The sequence below is a fragment of the Sinocyclocheilus rhinocerous genome, unplaced genomic scaffold (genome assembly GCF_001515625.1).
Source record: "Sinocyclocheilus rhinocerous isolate Xijiao unplaced genomic scaffold, SAMN03320098_v1.1 scaffold418, whole genome shotgun sequence".
NCBI classification, from domain to species: Eukaryota; Metazoa; Chordata; class Actinopteri; order Cypriniformes; family Cyprinidae; genus Sinocyclocheilus; species Sinocyclocheilus rhinocerous.
Window position 1 is genome coordinate 333,093 of NW_015651146.1, and position 20,536 is coordinate 353,628.

At 38.0% G+C, this 20,536-nt stretch overlaps 2 protein-coding genes across 3 annotated transcripts in view; both read right to left on the reverse strand.

Moving 5' to 3' along the window:
* LOC107712655 (E3 ubiquitin-protein ligase UBR4) overlaps nt 1-6,395 on the reverse strand; it is a 51,250-nt gene extending 44,855 nt beyond the window's left edge. Inside the window, exons 1-11 of the mRNA XM_016517963.1 lie at nt 6,233-6,395; nt 3,958-4,055; nt 3,720-3,823; nt 3,483-3,612; nt 2,019-2,158; nt 1,789-1,891; nt 1,415-1,556; nt 1,206-1,330; nt 1,002-1,126; nt 848-907; nt 575-765 (exon numbers count right to left, since the gene is read on the reverse strand). Of these exons, the coding sequence (XP_016373449.1) occupies nt 575-765; nt 848-907; nt 1,002-1,126; nt 1,206-1,330; nt 1,415-1,556; nt 1,789-1,891; nt 2,019-2,158; nt 3,483-3,612; nt 3,720-3,823; nt 3,958-4,055; nt 6,233-6,357 (1,343 nt within the window). The 5' untranslated portion in view covers nt 6,358-6,395. The remainder of the gene's footprint in view (nt 1-574; nt 766-847; nt 908-1,001; nt 1,127-1,205; nt 1,331-1,414; nt 1,557-1,788; nt 1,892-2,018; nt 2,159-3,482; nt 3,613-3,719; nt 3,824-3,957; nt 4,056-6,232) is intronic.
* Nucleotides 6,396-7,332: 937 nt separating this feature from the next.
* Nucleotides 7,333-20,160, reverse strand: LOC107712692 (ER membrane protein complex subunit 1). Of its 2 annotated transcripts, XM_016518014.1 has the most exons (23): nt 20,054-20,160; nt 19,751-19,878; nt 18,484-18,549; nt 18,313-18,406; nt 18,102-18,230; nt 17,837-17,963; nt 17,067-17,222; nt 16,806-16,973; nt 16,611-16,682; nt 16,439-16,537; nt 16,255-16,351; nt 14,258-14,374; nt 12,594-12,602; nt 12,194-12,393; nt 11,963-12,112; nt 11,350-11,511; nt 11,158-11,277; nt 10,947-11,084; nt 10,682-10,855; nt 10,363-10,573; nt 8,969-9,053; nt 8,732-8,861; nt 7,333-8,570 (listed from the first exon to the last, which is right to left on the reverse strand). In XM_016518014.1, the coding sequence occupies exons 1-23, from the start codon at nt 20,143-20,145 to the stop codon at nt 8,391-8,393; spliced, it is 2,904 nt and encodes a 967-aa protein (XP_016373500.1). In that variant the 5' UTR covers nt 20,146-20,160; the 3' UTR covers nt 7,333-8,390. The 2 variants fall into 2 exon arrangements, with proteins under 2 accessions (XP_016373500.1, XP_016373501.1); XM_016518015.1 differs by lacking the exon at nt 12,594-12,602.
* Between the last annotated feature and the right edge of the window lie 376 nt (nt 20,161-20,536).

A 20,536-nucleotide genomic window follows, 5' to 3' on the forward strand; every position in this document is an offset into this window, starting at 1 on the left:
CATGCTAAAAACATTAAATAAAACTGCTGGGGGCCTTTTACAAAAACTGTCAAGATACACACAGGTCATATTTCAATCCAAAGTGGGGAAAAATATCAAAATTATATTTTGCAGAAAGAAAATGAATAATTCATTTTGACATTTATTGTTATCAAAATAAAGCATATTTAAATCCACCCTTCCCATCCTCTTCCCAACTGTCAGTAGCATTACAGTAATGCATATTTTTTAATGGTAAACTACATTTAGAAAAGTTTTTCTAAATGTAGTTAAAAAAAAAAGTTAAAAAATAAATAAATAACAATGAAACAATGTGCATTTAATAAAATAAAATAGTCAAGAAACTGTCATCAAAATAAGCATATTTAAATAAAACCTTCACTATGGTCAGCAGCCTACTGTAATGAAAAAAACAAATCATTAATTAATTTCTAATTCACTGTGAAGTTCGTGTATATAGTTTAGCTCTTCAGGGGTAAAAAAAAAAAAATAATAAAAAGGAAAAATTGTGCAAAACAAAAAAAAAAATTTATGAGAAAAGTCCAAAAATATGCTTGTTTAAAGAGGCACTTACCCTTTCCCTGGGCCAAGTTTAGGAGATCCTGCTCCTTCCTTGGTTCGGGTGGCGATGTCTCGGACCCGTAGTGCTGCCAGGGGATCTTTCTCCTTCCCTTTATCAGCCAGGGCCATGGGGCTCAGGTTTAGTATCAAATACAGGCTGTTCAACAGGCACCAGGCACCCAAGAGCTGAAAGTTCTGATAATGCTGTTGAAACACAAAGAACGATCTTAGACATGGGCTGTTCTAATTAATATTACATTCTCATTAAGGCAAATAGTTCACCTACCTCTCCTCCAGCTCTGCGAGAGTTACTGATGGCCTGTCCAATCATCTCATAGATTTCCAGCTGTTGAAAAAAGGGAAAGCATAAGATGAGGAGTGTACCAAAGACAACAAAACTATAAAATAAGTCATCTGCCACCTTGACTATTGACACCTACACATTTCTGCACGATGGTAGCAGCATCGTTTTCATAGTCTTCCTCCTTGGAGCCAGTGGAGGCCGCACGAAGCTGCAAGCCGCTGCCCACCTGCAGTATGGCCATGCAAGTTGCCACACTCACACCTGAGAGATATAAAAAAACACTCCTGAAGTTCTTTGTGTACATCTCAACTCGCCAAAAGGAGATTTTACATCAACCCACCTGCATAGAGGCAGCTTAGTGCTAACACAGTCACATCAAGTAGTCTCCCAGGGGTCAAAGGCTCCAGTACAGGCAAGGAAAGTGTGTCCAAGGCCATGGTCACATCAATCACCAGGGAGTGAAAACTGAAACCCGGGAAGGGAAAGTAAGCATACTCACTTTCAATAGATTTAATGAACAGCAGTGAGCTGAGGGTGTCTTTGGTTTACCCATTTCGGACAGCGGTGGCATCTGCCACAGTGGCCGGCATGATGAAGAAAGAGTTGGCAGATACCGCATCCTGGAAGCGGTTGATATACCGTAAGAAGTAGGGAAGGTTGAGGCACACGCGCAGCAACTTCTCGGAGCCCCCTGTAATGCAAAAGATAAAAAATAAGGGCTTACGTTGTGTAACAAAATTAATACAACTTCATTTCAACAGGTCTTATTTGTTTATCAAAGTTTCATTTCTAATTCCTGATCTACTAAAAAATATTAATAGCTTAGTGCATCTTCTGTCATATTTGATGACCATAATGTTCACAAATGAAACCCCACAACTTCGGACGAAACATTTAAGAACTACTGATATAGTGCAACTCACCTAATTCTTGTAAACTGGACACATTTTGAGAGATGAAGGCATTCTTCATTTTGGCCTGCGTTGCCTGATCTGTTGTTGTCTGGTCATCACATTCATTCTCACCCTGTAAAACACAAGACATCATGTTTTTGTCCAAAAACATCTTTGTTTGCTCATAACAAAACAGCAGTAAACCCAGGTGTGGTCACATCACAGTGAACTCAATCAAAAGACTCATCTCATTGACTGACCTGCATGTGAGCAGATGGAGAGGCCAGCACGGTAATGTCAGGGTTAAAGACCGAGGTCAGCTGATTGAAAAAGTTCATTTGGACTTCTTTTTGTCTGAGTTCAGGGTTAACAGGGGAGGGAAGCTCCTTCTGGTCCTCCACTGGAAAACAAGAGCACCAAAGACGATTGCGGAATATCAGGAGACTTTGAGTTAACCATTTTGGACGATCTCAAATCCTCTCTGACAAAGGAAAAGTGGCAGCCTGGCACTCATGTGAGAAAAAAGGTTAATACACTCAGATAAGACCATGCTTTGTCTGGATTGAACTGTGCCACCGGTTACTTGCCAAACTGTTCCATGAATGATGCTATTTTTGGAAAAATGTGATTTCATGCTTAATTTGTAGGGCTGTCCTTTGATGATACATTGTTTAATCAGTCAAATTAATTGCATATAATCATAAAAATTATTTTGCTGAGAAAACCCCCCAAATTAATTTAATATTCCGAAGGACAATTCCATATTATGGAATTTGCATACAGGTCAGGGGGCCTGACTAAATCCATTCATTTTTAAATCATGTTCCCTTTTTTAATAATTAATTGTACAAAAAATTAGCATGCTAAAAGAATGCCTTACTAATGTGCAATATTAAAGAATTCAATTACTAAACAGAACAGCTCCCTCCTGACTTGATCTAAACTGAGTAAAACTCACAAGAGAGCCTATAATTAGCCACAATAATCAAATGAGCAGCAAAACAGGCACACAAGAAAATGATGCTTCATTAATTCTTGTGTACAGCAGATAACAAGCTGTAAAGAGGACAAATATAGTTATGACACATCTGTGTACTGTCTGCGCTGCATCAGTGTTGCAAGACAACGTATTAAAGAGACCTTAGGCATCTGTCCATATAGAATCTGTCCCTGTAAAATTCCACAGAAACTAATTTACACACTACTGGAACTTCTAAAACATCATACAGGTCCCCCTGTCCCTCAAAATCAGCACAACTAGACCTGTAAGAATTGTTCGAGCCAATCTACACTGGACATTATGACCCTTACTGGAACTTCTAAAACATCATACAGGTCCCCCTGTCCCTCAAAATCAGCACAACTAGACCCGTAAGAATTGTTCGAGCCAATCTACACTGGACATTATGACCCTTAAATTACAAGGCAAAAGGGAAAGCAAACAAGAAAATCCTAAAAGTGGAACATCTTCACCGCCTCAAGCTGTTTATTTCAGAACAGCTGTGTTGAATTTACAAGCAAGACGCTCAACATTCAATTGCACCAAAACTGCTGCTGCATATCCCCATCTTGTAACACTGGCTCTATAATATCGAAATCATAGAGATTACTTCTATAAAAACAGGTCATTACGCCAAGCCAGACATTTCATGTTGTCTTTGCATGAGCTAGACCGCTCATTTAGCTGGTAACACAGGGCTGTGACAATTTGAAACTACTCTTACCATCAGAAAGGGTCTTGACAGTTTGGGGTAGTTTGGCCGACTTCATCATTGCAGTAAAGGTGATGATCTCTGTCCGATCCAATCGACTGCAGCCAGTACAAAGGCCTTTTATTAAGAGGATCAGGTGCTTCTGTGGAGTGGAAAGAGAAGCGAAATTAGTCTATAAGAATATGTTATGCTTAATCAAACAGACAAGATGCATTACAACATGTTCTGATCAAAAAGTGCATATCTGACCTGAGAGACCGCACATGCTTCATCAGGATTCTCCAGACGGAGCAATGAGAATTCAATCAATACTTTACATGCGGCAGCTACTGACAGCAACTGATTTCTGGGGACTAAAATGGGACAGAAAATTGTTATGAGATAAATGGGAACATTTTTAATAGCCAGTTAAACCCGTGTATGCCTATATTCAGCTAGAAATTAAGGAAATGACCGTTTTAGAATAAAACACTGAAATGTGACATACTTTGTCCACAAACTGTGGTGATGTAATGTGCAGATAGTGCCACAAAAGAGGAGTAGAATGGCTCATACTGTTTGTCATGGTGAAGAATCTCAGATTCACTATAGAAAAAAGAAGAGTGAAACAGTTTAAATCAATGTAATTTGCAGTTTGCATCTCATTTAACTTCTGTAATGTGATGCTTCCAAGTGAAACCACGTATTTAATGAGATCAGACTTGATTATCCATCAGGAATTTAATTGTGAAAGTCAGTGTGCATTGGAATGCAAGTGTGCTAAACCAATACCTAAACAGCTATTTGGCTATTGGTTAATAATATTATCCAGTAGTTTGCATGACCTGACCATTCTGACGTCAATGGAAAAGCTAAATCATTACAGATAAAGCAAGTTATTACATTCTAATAAAAGATTAAGACAATTTTCTGTTGGAATAACCAACTGAATCATTGACAATAAGAATGGAAGCATAAATTAATAAAGCAATTATGGTTAACTTCATGTCGACATTTCCAACAGAGGCTGAAATAACTCCCAAAATGCTGTTCCATCCAGCAATCTACATGATTCTTGTAGAGATATGAAACAGAACAGAACATATGAAACTCTCCTATAGTGAGCATGTAACAACTGGTTAGCATTAAAAGGGGGAAAACTACTTCCAAAGCTCAAAAGGGAATTTCTTAGTAAGATAAACTCACAGGAGTAGGAACTAGGAATGCATGACCTTATCTGACAGACTGAACACTTCTGGGGAACTTTGACATTGCTTTCAGATTTGAGTGCAACAACAACATACAAATATCACAAAAGCGGTTTAAAGTGTTAATTGATTTCTAAAATCTCTTGTAATAATTGTCCAGTGTTATTTTAGTACTGTTTATATACTACTATAGTATTTATTAATATTTTGAATGAGTTTCAAGAAAAAAAACCAATTAAAACTCTTGAAAAATACACCTTTCAGCTTCCTTTTATCCATTCAGAGAATACCACTGGCAATAAACTTTTTGAACAAACACTTCAGCAAACATTAAACACACTGATCATATTAAATTAATCTGAGCCCAGTCAGACAAACACAGACATTTGGAAAATTGACAATAAAAACAGTTTATATTCAATTACTATTAAACTGCTAACAAACTGGTTTAGTCTAGTATAGGTTAGCAGCTCAATTTATTATCAATCGCGTTACTTTCACTTTTGACTGATTAAGCTGCACTTAACTCATGCACATCGACAAGACGACAAGTAAAGTTTTTATATCATAGATGCAATTCAGTGTGTTTACTGATTATTTTAAAGCTCAGACAGTTGTTTGGCTCGTAACTAAACAGTTGATCAACACCGAAGTAAACGACAGACACCGTAATGTGTTTGTTTGGGAAGACCAAGCACTGTTTCCGTAAAAACGAAACTTTGATGACACTACACATATTTACACACAGACAAACAAGCTTTTGAAATGGGCAACTAACCCTACAACAAACTAAAACAGAGAATTTCGACGTTTGTTCACCAAAAGAGGCTAACTCGCAATTAGCGATCCATCAGCAACACTAGCACCAGCTGCTAGGTCACGGCTTGCTAGTTAGCAGGCACACCCCCTATATGTATTAAATAAATTGAGTGAGACTGACAGAGGAAGATTTATCTGGATGACAATTTAAAAAAAAGACAAGTATGAGTATTATGAATAGCTCTTGACAGTGACTAGCAGGCTAGCTAGTGTTGGCTGGGTTAATCGAGGGAGGCTAACAAGCTCATTCGGCGTCAAATTAATTCACTTCCGACACAAATATAAAATCACTTTATTTAGGGGCGGATGTCGTGGGATCCTGTACGTCCATTATAAGTAAGCGGCATTGTTAAAATATCAACCAGGCAGGTTATATGAACGTAAAAGAGCGGATCTCCGGCCTGATGATTAAGCAGAATCTGATGTACCTGCTACTGTAAATGCACAGTAACACTAGGGCTGTGTCTCAACACACAGCGAACTGCATTCGTTGACGGCCCATTTAGTCATCATGTGCGAGTCTGGACGATTCAAAATCACTTTTGACCACCGAAAGTATTCTTAAACAGCATTTTTGGACCTCATAAGCGCATTTGGAACCGTCCAAACCCTCTCACAATACTGTCAAGGTAGTCAGCTGACTAGGTTTTGAGACACAGCCTCGGTGCTGCCATAGCATCACAGCTAATGCAGAGTCACTCAGCAGTTTATTTCAGCCCTGCACGAGCCAAGTCAACAAACAAGCACTCGTCTGACCTGTTTATGATGGATCCTATAAGCTGAGGTAGCTCTTTCGTTTCGAAAGCCGTGTAGGACGCTGATAAAAGTGGCCGTACGGCTGCGGTCCACTCAGGTTCTCCATCTCCTCCACTCGACGCCATCTTGAGATCCTCTATTAGAATCTAAGAGCGGAAATGAGGTTAATCATCAGACGCCAAATAACAGGAACTGTCGTCAGAGAAAAACAAAGTCTTGTGTGGGGTTATGTCATGTGAGCACGCAGAAACCTTCTGAGATAATAATAGGACTGTGGTTTACGGTTTTACTCATAAGCTTAAAACCTTATCTTTTATTTATTTACGACTGTGGCCAAACAGCTAAGGAAACGTGAGCTTAAAGAGACAGTTCACCCAAAAAAATGAGAATTCTGTCGTCATGTGTAAATCACCCTGTCTTTCCAAAATTTTCCTCTGAAACCCAAAAACAGATGTTGGGCGGAATGACCCTCTATTCACTTTAATTTTATAGGTTTTATGGGGAAAACGGATACAGTGTAAGTGAATGGTGACTCTTGTAAACAACATGACAGAATGTTCCTTTTTTTTTGGGTGACTATCCCTTTAAAATAGTCCAAAATCAGACCAATTGTACGTCATAATTTGTGTCCATACAGAGTGAGTCAATAGTAACCAAAACTTTTTGGATCCCAACACTTTTCAAAATATAATTTTCTGTGTTCCGCTGAAATTTTTTTTTGAGGTTTTTAACGACATAAGGGTGAGTGAAGGATGGCAGAATGTTTATTGTTCCGTGACCATCTCTTTAAAATAATCAAAAATCAGACAAATTGTTGACTACATGTCATAATTCTTTGTCCATTCAATTGAGGTCAATGGTAACCAAACCTATCTGGTTCCCAACTTTCTTCAAAATATCTGTTCTGCAGAAAAGTCATACAGGTTTTTAACAAAATGATGGTGAGTAAACAATTATAGAACTTACATTTTTGGATGAATTATCCCTTTAATGAAGCAACCAGAAAATATTTCAACTGGTATTGCCCAGATTATCCACAACTGCAGCCGTTCTACCTTAAATTTTCAAAACAATTCAAGAGTCAACAATTAGGAAGGGGATATTCTTTATTACAGATTAGGGGAAAAAGAACAAATAATTTATGCATGTTTAAAAAAACATTAGGTTTATTACCAACTTAATTGAATGTCTACTCTTTTGTTACAAATACTATTATTAAACTCATTTTTTTCTGACATCATTCATTTGCAGCAGCGGGGATGCTTTCAAAATTATGTATATAAACAGGCCTATTATTCATGACAATCAAAAGAGTAGAAACATTTTACACAATAGTAAAATCACAAGGATTTGTAATGTGTACAAGTCAAAATCAAAGTATGATATGGCATATTAGAATCTTACTCAAATATATCAAGTAAGAACATGGCTCCAAACCATCCAGTGCATTTGACATACCATAACATAACTACAAATGACTATCCAAACTCCTATGCAGAACCTTCTATGATTAATGTACAGGAGAAAACAATCCAACTGTCTTGCCTCTTGAAAACTCAGTTCTCATGTGCACTAGTGTTTGCCCATTCAAATCCTGTACATGAGGCAATATATTAATTAACAGCTCATCAGATCATATCAAATTTAAAACCCAATCACATTATTCAATCTTTTCATTAACGTAAATAAAAATGGCAGTCGTTTTGCAATACTCCTTCCTCAATAATAATTTTGAAAAGTAACACTTCTTCTAAGACTCAGACTTAATGAATAAAATCTATAATGGAAAAAATAAATAAATAAACAGGACGGGTGTTATGTTATACCTGGCGAGTCTACCTTTAAATCACATGGGTTATGTTACCCCGAAAGGCACAATAAATAAATTAGACCGTGAATTGTCCAATGCTGGGGGGGGGGCATTCAAATGACAGAGAGAGTTTTTCTCTCTCTGAAAAGGGAAAAACTATCATGGCCGTCTATGCACTTACACTCAAAACACCACAAGATCCCTAAGACAGCTGGTTGCAAAAATACACCAAACTTATCAAATGATCTTGCAGTTTTGACATGGTCACCAGCTAGTCTCCTGCCATCAATGTGTCGACCACATTGCAGTGAGGGCGAGAGTGAAGTCAACAGGCCATTCGGATGAGTCTTATCGCCATGCCCTGTTGAGCAGTTTCACTTCCGCTAGACGTTTGCTGATCATGGTGGCAAAGAAGAGGCCAAAGAGTACGCTGCTGATTAATATATAGTCATAGTCGTCCTTAAGGACATCAAATTGCTTGGAGGGGAACACTCTAGTCTGGTAGATGTCAAGACCATACGCAACCACCTGCAGGGTGAAAAAATTACAATCAATGGAATTGATTAATGTAATAAGAATGACATGGATATTAATAGCTCAAATAAAAACAATCCTACCAACAAGAAGTTATTTAATATTGTGAAATACAGAGTGAAATAAAAAAAAATGGACTAAACCATCACTCTTACCAAACAGGTAGACTCCAGGCCAGAGGGGGCAGTGTAGATGCCCCTTACACTTGACACAGTTTGGTTGTAGTTTATAAACCACTCTTCACGAATGGGCATTTCTGGAGCATAAGGTATGAGGTTTTCCTCCCTAAATGGTGAGACAATCATTGTTCAACTTGGTTACTCAGCAAGCAAATTGTAAATCACAAAGACTGAATTGTGTCTCAACGTAGTAAATTTTCGTTGAGAACCTACCGACTCTGTTCTGAGACCAACTCTGGTCTCCGTGGGTCCAGAAACATCTTTGGTAAGGATAAAATGTTGCCTGATGGCAGCCCGACTATAAAGTAAAAGTAACAACCAGTATTTAATATGAGAATGCTGATATTTGTCTTAAGACTTTGATCTTTAAAGGGGTGGTTCACTGGGTTTTTTCTAGGCTTGATTGTGTTTATGGGGTGCAGTCTAACATGTGTTAATGCTTCGTTTTTAAAAAAACACATTATTTTTCACATAATTTACCTTTATTCCACACCTCTCTGTCCCTTCTCTGAGAAACAGGCTGATCTTTTCCTGTTTTTATGAAGCCCCGCCCTCAGAAATAGGCGATGGGCTCTGATTGGTTAGCTAGCCCAGTGTGTTGTGATTGGCTAAACCGCCTAGTGCTAAACGTCCCGCCCCTCTCCTCAGCGGCATGTGCTCCGTTTGTATTGTAAACAATGGCATCGTTAAAGGGGTCATATGATGCGATTTCAAGTTTTCCTTTCTCTTTGGAGTGTTACAAGCTGATTGTGCATAGATAAGATTCCTGAAGTTGCAAAGACTAAAGTCTCAAAACCAAAGAGATATTCTTTATCAAAGTTAAGACTCTGCCACGCCCCCCTAAAACGGCTCATTCTAACACGCCCCCACATATCTACCCCACTATGTGGAAATATTTGCATAATCCCGCAAAATGTGCACGCAAAGAAAGAAGGCATGGTGTCAGTAACCGCAGTTAGTGTTGAAGCAGCCATGTCAGGGAGACGCTGTGTGTTTCAGTGCGAAAGCAAAAGCACTTTATTTGGATCACTTACAACAGAACAGCAATGCATTTTATGGACGACCGTTTCGTGAACCTAGGAGAGGAGGTAATTCTGACTTTGCTATGACAATCTGGCGCTTCTGAATCAGCTACTGTAAGTATGTTTTGTTATTAGTTTAAGTATTTGCTATTGACTGTTCAAATGCGGAGTTTTGCGCATCGTGTGTGCGTGCGCGCGTGTGTGTGAGAGAGAGAGAGAGCGAGAGATAAAGCAGCGCAGCATGGCGTCGCCCCCTTTGCTGCCTTTTCCCAAGGGCGGGGTTTATCTGAGTTTGTGATGTCACGAACCCGGGAAGTAACTTCTTGTAGTCCCTACCAGCCGTTTTTGTAGGCATTAAACTGCCAGACATTTAAAAGAGGATATCTCCGTTTGCATTGAACTTTCAGCTTCGTAACTTTGCAGATATTGTTTATGCTCAAACAGCAACATTACACACTAACTAACAACTAACATTAAAAAAGTGAAATCGCAATCAACCACCCCTTTAAGATATCTATCTATCTATCTATATATATATAGTCAGTATCAGAACATTCCTAACTGCTTGATATGTACAATACTCACCAAGAAGGTGTCGGCTTGTGATGCCTTTTTCCGTAAGTGTGGCTTCCAAAGTGTTTATGGGAGCAGGAAAAATGTACGACTGCTGCAGAACCTGAGGTGCATGTGGTCTGTCCAGGGAGCTGAACACTGTGCTGTTATAGAGCTCTGCTCCCTCAAAGAGCTCCAACACAGAAAACTCATTTCTACGGAACTTGGAGTTCCAGTACACATACTATAGAGAAGAAACACAAAAAACACAAAAAGCAGTGTTCAATTCTGTACCAGAAACATTCAGATCTATCACAGTAATCATTTCGGATAGATAAACCTGTGTACTTACCACCACCCAGTTTTCAGAGTGTACAAAGTGAACAGGTCCTCTGGCCTTCCGCTGCACCGCTTCATGCACAATACGGCCAGTGACACCATCAATCAGGAAGATTCCAACAAAGCTGCGCTCCTGATGGGTGTCTGTGCTTTCCGTTATCACAGCCAAGAGATTAGGGTTCAGATACTGCAGAAGAACACACAACAGACAGGATATGTGATTAGAAAAGGGTGTAATTACATTTGCCTAATAAGAGCAGTTATCGAATCAGCAGTACCTTGTAGAGCACACTACGATCCCCCATGACTCTGCCCTGGGAATGCACATGTTCATTTGCACGCTTTCCTTTGACAGCTACTATCTTCTGCACCTCAGTGGGAATGACCACCTCCCAGATTAGCTCTGTAGACAAATCCTAAAGGAACAAAATCACTTATGAACACCAGCATCAAGTGCTTTACATTTGCTTTGCACGAATGGACACTAACCTTGCGCAGACGGAAACCCGACAGTTTTCCCTGACTGGAGTCCACTAGGTAGAAGAATATGGAGGATGCTGTGTCCTGAAGCTGCTGTAGAACATTCTTTGTAGATGGAAATGCTGTGACCTGAACGAGAAAATAAATAGGTTCACATTCTCCAGGAAAAACAGAAGGTTTGTCAAAAGAACGGAGACCCACCTTGTACTGGTCATCAATAAGCAGAAGGACTTTAGCATAGTCCTGGTCAATGACAGGCAGCAGCAGGGTCTGAAGGACAGGTCTGGGTAAGGCAGGGACACTAATTTGACTCTTCTTGCCAAAGATGGGATTGAAGACATAGAGGCTTCCAAGACCCGTGTCCTATAAATAGTCCATTTTTAAATTTAGTAAAAATAAATAATTAAATAAAACAAAAACATGAAAAGAATAAAGAATATATAAAACAAACAAACAAACAAAGACAAAATGAATGAAAAAAATTGACAAATGAGTAAACAAACTAATAATCGTGGAAACAAGCAAACAAAAAACAAATGCACATACAAGTAAACAAACTAACAAAAGCAACTGAACAAACAAGTAAACAAAGTAGCTAACAACCAAACAAGCAAATAAACAAACAAACAAAAAAGACAAATGCGCAAATCAGTAAACAAATGAAGCAGCATTCAGAAAAATGCATAAATAAGTAAACAAACTAGCAAACATGAAAGGAAACAAGCAAACAAATGCACAAAAAACAAGCAGGCAACCAAATAAACAAACAAACAAACAGCCTTAGATAATACAAAAGCAAACTTCAAAAGCTTACCTTGTGTTTTATAAGAAGTGTGCACTGTGGAGGATGAGGAAAGTGAGCAGTGGTCCTCTGCACAATGAGTTTGAAAACAGAGTTGGGCTGGATGTTTTCTAAATACTGCTTCCATAAAATGGTTCCTGATTTACTGTCGATGCCAAAGAGCTGAGTAGAAAAACAGCAGCCTTATGTTAACCGACAGGACAGCTAAAAGAACAAAGCAACAGCTGTGCTTTCTAAACTTACCTTCCCAGAGGCAGTTACCATCAGCATCATTTTCTGCAGGTTGAACTCATCCCGAGACAGTATGTCTATGGTGACCTCATTCTTCACACTGCTGCGGGGCTGCCGGGCATCATAAAAGAGTTTCCAGAGATGGGCTAGCCAGGCCTGCAGCAGGATGAACTGGGAAGAGAGGCGCTTGAGAACCATGGGTAACAGCCCATCTGCAGGCAACAAGAGATCACAGTGATGAGTGACAGAGGTAAATGAAACTCAAGAAAAAAAAAAGACTTCAGCTTTAACATTACATTAGTTACATTCTTGAGCCAATGCACTGTCCAAAAGTTAGAGACACTGACAGACACGACATAAAATGTATGTGATTAGTAAAAGAAGCAATATTAGAGGAAGCTCTCTACTTTACCTTGAATGGCTGGATCCGAGCGCAGCAGATAGGCAAAAGAAAACACACAAGGAAATAAATACAGAAAAAAAGCCATGGAAAATAGGACAGATGAGTAAGACAGGGTTTTTTTTTGCTTAGCAAGCAAAAGCAGCAACATCATAACACAAATTAGCCATACATCACAAACACAGAGTACATGCTTACATAACATTAGCCTATATCTAGCAAATGTTTTGAAGGTTTAACCTGAACAGATTTTGAACTTTAAAGTCAACATGAAATTAAAATTAATCTATTTTATATTATATATTATACTAATGACACATTGGCAAAAATGACTTCATGACTTCAATTTCTGATGAATAAAATACATTTTATTTTAAAATGTAAAATCCAAAAGTAAAATTTAAAGCAAAGTTCAAATGACATTTTATGTTGACCTCAAAGGGTTAGTTCACCCAAAAATGAAAATGTTGTCATTAATTACTCACCCTCATGTCACTCCAAACCCGTAAGACCTTTGTTCACCTTCGGAACACAAATTAAGATATTTTTGATGAAATCCGAGAGCTTTCTGACTCTGCATAGACAGCAACGCAACTGAAATGTTCAAGGCCCAGAAATGTAAGGACATCATTAAATAGTTGATGTGACATCAGTGGATCAACCTTAATTTTATGAAGCTACGAGAATACTTTTTGTGCACAAAGAAAACAAAAACAACAACTTTATTCAACAATTGAGAAGAATTGTTGAATAAAGTCGTTCTTTTTGTTTTCTATGCACACAAAAAATATTCTTGTAGCTTCATAAATTAAGGTTGATCCACTGATGTCACATGAACTATTTTAACGATAGGGCTGTGACGATAAATCGATGCAGAATCGATTCGTGGATGGATTCTGAGATCTTCCGAATGCATCATGATTCTCTCTGGAATCGATCCTGAGCTTAGATTTTAACAGCAGATGGTGTTCTACTCTAGTTTTTATCCGCACACTCAAATGCTCATGAAGAAGAGCGCTGAAGAGTGCTTGTGCATTCGGCTGAGTCTGTAATTTCACCTCGGCTCAGAATGCTTTTATGACGCCAGATTAATGTAAACACAGCCCACTGTGAACACCCTTGTAATTCACTTAAACCTTTTCGAATTTTCTGAATGATTATTTCAGGTTCAAGACAAGTGTGTGTAAGGATTTGGAAACAAGCGGAGTACGGCTGTTTATAAAGCATGCAGCGCCATCTGCTGTTCAAAACTAAGCTCAGAATCGACTCGAGAAAGAATCACCATGCATTTGGAAAATCTCAGAATCGATGCGGAATCATTTCTTAATTCGCGATGCATTGATTTATTTTCCCAGCCCTCCTTGAACATGGTAGTTGCGATGCTATCTATGCAGAGTCATAAAGCTCTCGGATTTCATGAAAAATATCTTAATTTGTGTTCCGAAGATGAATGAAGGTCTTACAGGTTTGGAACGACATGAGGGTGAGTAATTAATGACAGAATTTTCATTTTTGGGTGAACTAACCTTTTAAAATGTGTTTATTCATATTTTGAACCGACACTTCCTAACTGGATTTCTCCAAAATGACAAGATGGAAGAATAAGACTGTAAACAATACATAATCAGCAAACAAGGACATAATAAACAATGGTTTCCAATTATGCTGCACTTTACCAGCTTTCTTTCCAAACTCTCCCTCCAGTTCTGCCTGTGTTCCAGTGAATGGCAGATCAACCATCTCCATGGTGACCACATCAGCCAGGGCCTCCTCCCTCATCCAGACTACCCTGCCTACAGTGGGACACAAACATCAACTCCTTGCCTTTTGTAGTTTATACTAGATTGGGGCGGAGCCAAGTTGAATATTACTTTTTTTTTTTTTTTTTTTTAGTTCGAATAATAGCTATTTAGTAAACACAAACATTATGAGTTATAGCTGGATTATTTACTCAATGAAAATAAATTTAAGACAGAAATAAAAGTAGACATTGCTCAGTGATGGATTGACAGTGTATAATTTAAAGGTTGCATGAGGTTTTATGCGATTTCGGACAGGGTAGCAATAACAAGCTAGCTTTGAAAGCATAAGATCCCACCCTCCCTGCAAAGCCAAGCCTTCTCTCTAAAACAGCGGCTAACCAGCGACATGATGAGAGACGGCGTTGGTGGAGGGTTGAACTGGATGCTGGCAGATTACCTCATGTCTCATTCACCGGAAAACATTACAGTACAAAGCGCATATTACTATATATAATAATAGCGCCTTCCATCCTCGCTCGGTCTGCTGATGACGTATAATGTCTGCGCGAACAGGGTGCGCAGAAGTATGCAAATACATCCATAGACAGATAGGAAGGACAGCCTATCGTAGCCCTCGAACCGAGTGATATGATTGGACGAACTTTTTGTGAAGGGACTTTCAACCAGCATAACAAAAATGCTTTTGAACCAAATCACCTACCCTGCCTTTAACCATCTTTTGAAATATTTATATCATCACACATAATCTGGGTTGTGATGATGTTTTTCCCACTAATACTGCAATACTTTAACAGTTCTGCTTTTATAACATAACCTAATGAGCATGATCACGCATGGTGAGACTGCAGCCCAAAGCTACACATGCAGCCTGTCTTGTTTAATAACTTAAGTGTCAAGTCGAGGAAGAAGGCAAAACAGACGACATAAAAAAAATATGAACGGACACTATTATCTAATTAAATATGGACGTGATTTGTTACTTCAACAGGTTTCCCACACTTGCTCGGGCATGTATGGACACATGCGGCGACTCATTATTACATGAAAGTACATAACTTACAACACTGCAATTACAAGCACACACTGACGCTTGCGGAGAATATGTAGACTAAATGGCTAAACTACTTAAGAACCATACATACCGTGGCTCCAGAGTTTTCATCGCTGGTATCTTTCACAGGGGAGCCCACGCGTGTTCCTCTCCTGGTGGCCACCATTTTGCCACTATAATGACGCTAGACGCACTTCCGCTTGCGAGACGCGTTCTCTGAATGCGCAGGCGCGACTAATCGATGCAGGAAAGCATCGCTGAACAGGGGCCAATTACAAGTTAAGACTGTCTTAAGAACTAATTTCATCAACTAGTAGCTAGCCAAAAGGTAATCAGACTTACTTTTAGGATTCACATTAGACAATTCTCCCTTTTTATAACTGACTTGAAAAAGTTATGACCAGTTTAAAGAAAACATTTTTTAGATAACTAACTTTTTAAAGGGGTCATATGATGCGATTTCAATTTTTCCTTTCTCTTTGGAGTGTTACAAGCTCTTGGTGCATAAAGAAGATCTGTAAAGTTGCAAATATATAGTACAGAGGTCTAGGAGAGCCACTTAAAGTAAAATGAAGAAAGAAATGATAAACATAATTCAAGAATATAAATGTAAATAATTCACTTTCAAATCAATAACAAATCAATGTACTAATGTATTTAAAGCCATTTATTTAATTAGATTTAAACAAAATAACAAATAATAATTTACATTATTTTTTATATATTTTAAATGCTGCATTTTAAATGAAAGGATTTTTAAACAGCTTTTCTATATTTATTTGCCAGATTCTTAAATATGAATTATTTATTTACATTTTTATTTTTTTATAAATCAATTCTTCCATGGTGTAGTTCATACCAGGTTGCTGTAGAAATGTGAGTGTAAGGTCTTCCGTCTGCACCATGACGCGGTAGCCCACAGAATCATCTTTCTTCAGAAAGGCGTGGACATATAACTAAAGAACAGACCAACCAAATTAACCTATATCAAAACGATTGGCCAATAATCGGTTAAACGTATATACTTCAGCATCAGTCCTCACTCTGTTTGGCTTTCCTCCATTAGGGTCCATGTGGTAGATAACGGTGGTATCAAGGTGCCTCCGCCCTGTGTCAGCACTGAACAGGTTGATGCTGCAAGCCTTGAGTAAGAATAACAACCGATTAAGATACAAATACAAGACGTTTTTGTATCGTGTTTGAAATGTGACTCACAGTATCATTCTTTGGGGACATCACAGCAGCAACTGTCCTCTCTCCAGATGTGGCAAAAGCAGCCAGATATGACTGAAATATGAAGAACATTGGGTGTTAGACTTTGAATAAAGAGTAATTTATTAAATTTCTGTAACCAATATAGTTTTGTGAATGGGAATTGTAAGGAATTTAATGAGACGCATTAGTTCTTACTGGACTGAAGTCTCGGAGCGGAGCAATAAGGCCGTCTTTGAACTGCAGCAGGATGTGATGATCTGGACTGAGCTGCAAGAAGAACTCAGAGAGAGGAGGCTGTGCTGGATTGGGTTGAGTGGATGTCAGAACAGGCCGAAATCCAGACGCCACCTCCAAATCTAGCGTCTTTGAAAAGAGGAGCCACCCAGGATGTTATAGACAGTTACAGAAGTTTGATGAAGGACTGTACATTAAATACAAGCGTAGCGCCATCTGCACCTGGAGGTGGATCTGTCTCATTTCTGTCTGTTCTGCAGACTGCAGTGATAGAGTGTACAGGGACTGTGTGATCTGATCCACACACAATAGGATTCCTGAGCTGATGACTGCACAGCTGCTCTCCAGGCTTGACATCCATGCAGCTTCAACTGATTTCTAAGAAAAAAACGTGTGATTGTATTATTATCTAAGTAATTGACTCTTTCAATAAGAAAACTGTATTATTGTGTATTATTATAAGAGAAGATAAGAAGATTAAAAGAAGCTTCTTATGCTCACCAAGGCTGCATTTATTTGATCAGTAAAAACAGTAATATTATATTATTACAAGCTTATATTATATTATTACAACACTATAATAATAAATTTTATTACAATTTAAAATTATAATATATTTATATCTATTTTAATATATTTTTAAGTGTAACTTATTCCTGTGCTGGCAAAGCCGAATTTTCAGCATCATTACTCCAGCGTTAAGTGTCACATGATCCTTCCAGAATCATTCTAATATGCTGATTTGCTGCTCAAGAAACATTTCTTATTACTATAAAAATTGAAACAGTTGCGCTGCTTAATATTTTTGTGGAAACCATGATACCATGATTGAACAGAAAATTCTAAATAACAGCATTCATTCAAAATATAAATCTTTTGTAACATTATAAATGTCTTTACTGTCAGTTTTGATCAATTTAATGCATCCTGCTGATTGAAAGCATTAATTTCTTTTGAAAAAAAACAAAAACAAAGCAAAGTAAACTCCATACCTTGTTCATGATTTCTCCATCTTCAATTTTGTATTCAACAATAACAATATGGGAGTTTGGCACAACTCCCAAAACAAACAACAGTCCATTCCCACCAGAATAAATAGTTTGATATTGAACAGAGTCACTGTGGGATGCAAAAAGATGAATTCACATAATTAATTACAGCAACGAAAATCATTTAATTTCAAAATAATAACAGCAATAAGAATTAGCAAAAAAAAAAAAAAAAGCTGTTATGTTGAATTCCAAGATTTCTCATCACCTGTCAGGTAGGTTTTCCACCCATATCTGGCTGCCACTTGAAAGGTCATGGAGAGAGATTGCCGATTTCTTCAGCACAGCAACATACTTCACAAGGTCTTGAACTCCAACTAAAGCAGCAGCTTGAAAGCTGTGGCCAGAAGTGGACACTGTCAGTTTGATGCATCAGTTAGTCCTAATACTGTCACAATAAAACATACACAACATACAACCTTCCTGTATCAAGCACTGTCTCCCACTTCAAGCCACCGACTGTGGTCTCCCAGGAGCGAAGCAGACGGCCATTCCCGACAACAACAACAGCATCTAAGAGACAAGAACAGTTTCAGAGGCAAAAACAAAGCCTAATTCCACAACGCACATGGTTTCTGCTGCGTGCTTACCCTGTCCATACATAAGCAGCGCATCAATATGGCCCTCTGGTCCGGTCTTATCTACATGACGCCAAACTGCAAGAACCAAAAACATTTCACTGACACCGTAAAATGAATGAATCATACAAACTTTTCATTGCTTTTTAATTTTGATTATATTTCCAAAACCCAAGATTAATACATTTGGTATTCAGAGAATTAGTTAGCTCAACCATGGTGAATAATAAAGAGGAATAAAGAGGAAGTAATGAAGATTAATTAGGATAGATACTATTGATCTTAAATAACACTAATACCTTTTCTGGTGTTAAAGTTTGTTTGTAACTATAATGTACATAATAGCTTAACCCTTAAAGAGACAGCTCACCCAGAAATGAAAATACTGCCATCTTTACTCCCCCTGATGCTGTTCCAAACCTGTATGACTTTCTTTTTTCAGCGGAACATAAAAGAAGATATTTTGAAGAATGTTGGTAACCAAACAGCTGCAGCTCCAACTGACTTTCACTGTATTTTTTTTTTTTGTCCTTATAATGAAAGTCAATGGAAACCGAAGCTGCTTGGGTCCCAACATTCTTCAAAATAGTTCTTCTGTGTTCTGCATAAGGAAGGAAGTCATACAGATTTGTAACAACATAAGGGCTTGTTAAACAATCACAGAATTGAAATTTTTGGATGAACTATCCCTTTAATGAAGCAACCACAAATAATTTCACAATGCATTGCCTAGACAATCTTTTTTTTTTTTTGGATGGACTGTCCGTTTGCATTGTATGCATTGTTACTAAATAACCACAAGAAGAGATTAGCCTATCACAACAAAGCTCATATACATAGACCTTACAGCAATAAAACAGCATCTTTTGATTCAAATGGTTAACCCTTTAATGCACAAATTATTAAAATTACATTTTATTCTGGTCACAGGCTTCTTTTTTTTAAACACATTTTAATTGCACATTTGTCCACTTCAAAAGAAGACAGAAATAATTATTCCAGAAGTATGATGCATACCTTTGTCAGCAGTGTTAAAGTTATTTTGTCCAAAAAAAAAAATATTATTAAAAAAAGAATTATGGGTACTGGTCAAAAGTTGTCAAATGGTGGTTTATAACTGTTTTTGGTGCAACACTGTTTGCTGAAATCAGATTATGGACGCTCATTCTGTCACAGTCTAATAACCAATAAACGCTTATAATCAGATTCTGACTGTAACTTTTAGAAGCCTCTATAAGTTTTAACGTGAAAAGACAGTCAGATGAGCTGAAAGACTTACACAGGTCTCCAGTCCTTGAATTGAGGGAAGCAAACACGTTCTTGTCAGTTGCCACCAGGAGCTTTTTAGACGCTTGAGAATGAGTGTCAAACAAGGCAAAACGCACCTTGCCGATAAACTGTTGCCTCCTGAAAGAAATCGCAGGGAGTTCAGAGTGATGTTAGCACATGATGACTGATCAGCCCGGTGTAGCCGACATCAGTCAGCAGCCTGCTTAAAATCCCGGCTGTTTTTACAATCGCCGAAATCCCACAATGGATTATACGTCAAACCAACACACATCTATAAATTCCGTTTACATACCAATCAAACTTTCCAACTTGGTCTTCAAATACCGCCGACGCAGTATATAATAAAGACACAGATATTGCTAATCTGACTACAAGCCAAGCCATTGCTGCAGAGGAACAACTCCCACAATGCTCCGCGGTTAAGGACCCAAATAGCCAACCTTTAATAAAACTATAAAAATGTATTTAGGCATTCTTTCCATCCTATAAGAGGTTAGAATTTAGTTTAGTTTTTGATATACAAAAATACTTTTAAAAATGTAATTAAATTGATCGGTGTGAACTGCTGCTCAACAAATTAACATCAGGCATTCGCGTGAGCTTCCTATAGACTGCATTTAAAATGCTTCTTAAAGGGTCATGTGCAATATAAACAGTACATTAACTAATATAATACTATAGAAGTTGTTATAAAATATGAGTGATATTATAAAATGCCAAAAAGATTGAAAATAACTTGAAAGACATGCAGAAGTTGTGTCCCAAAGTTCTTGAA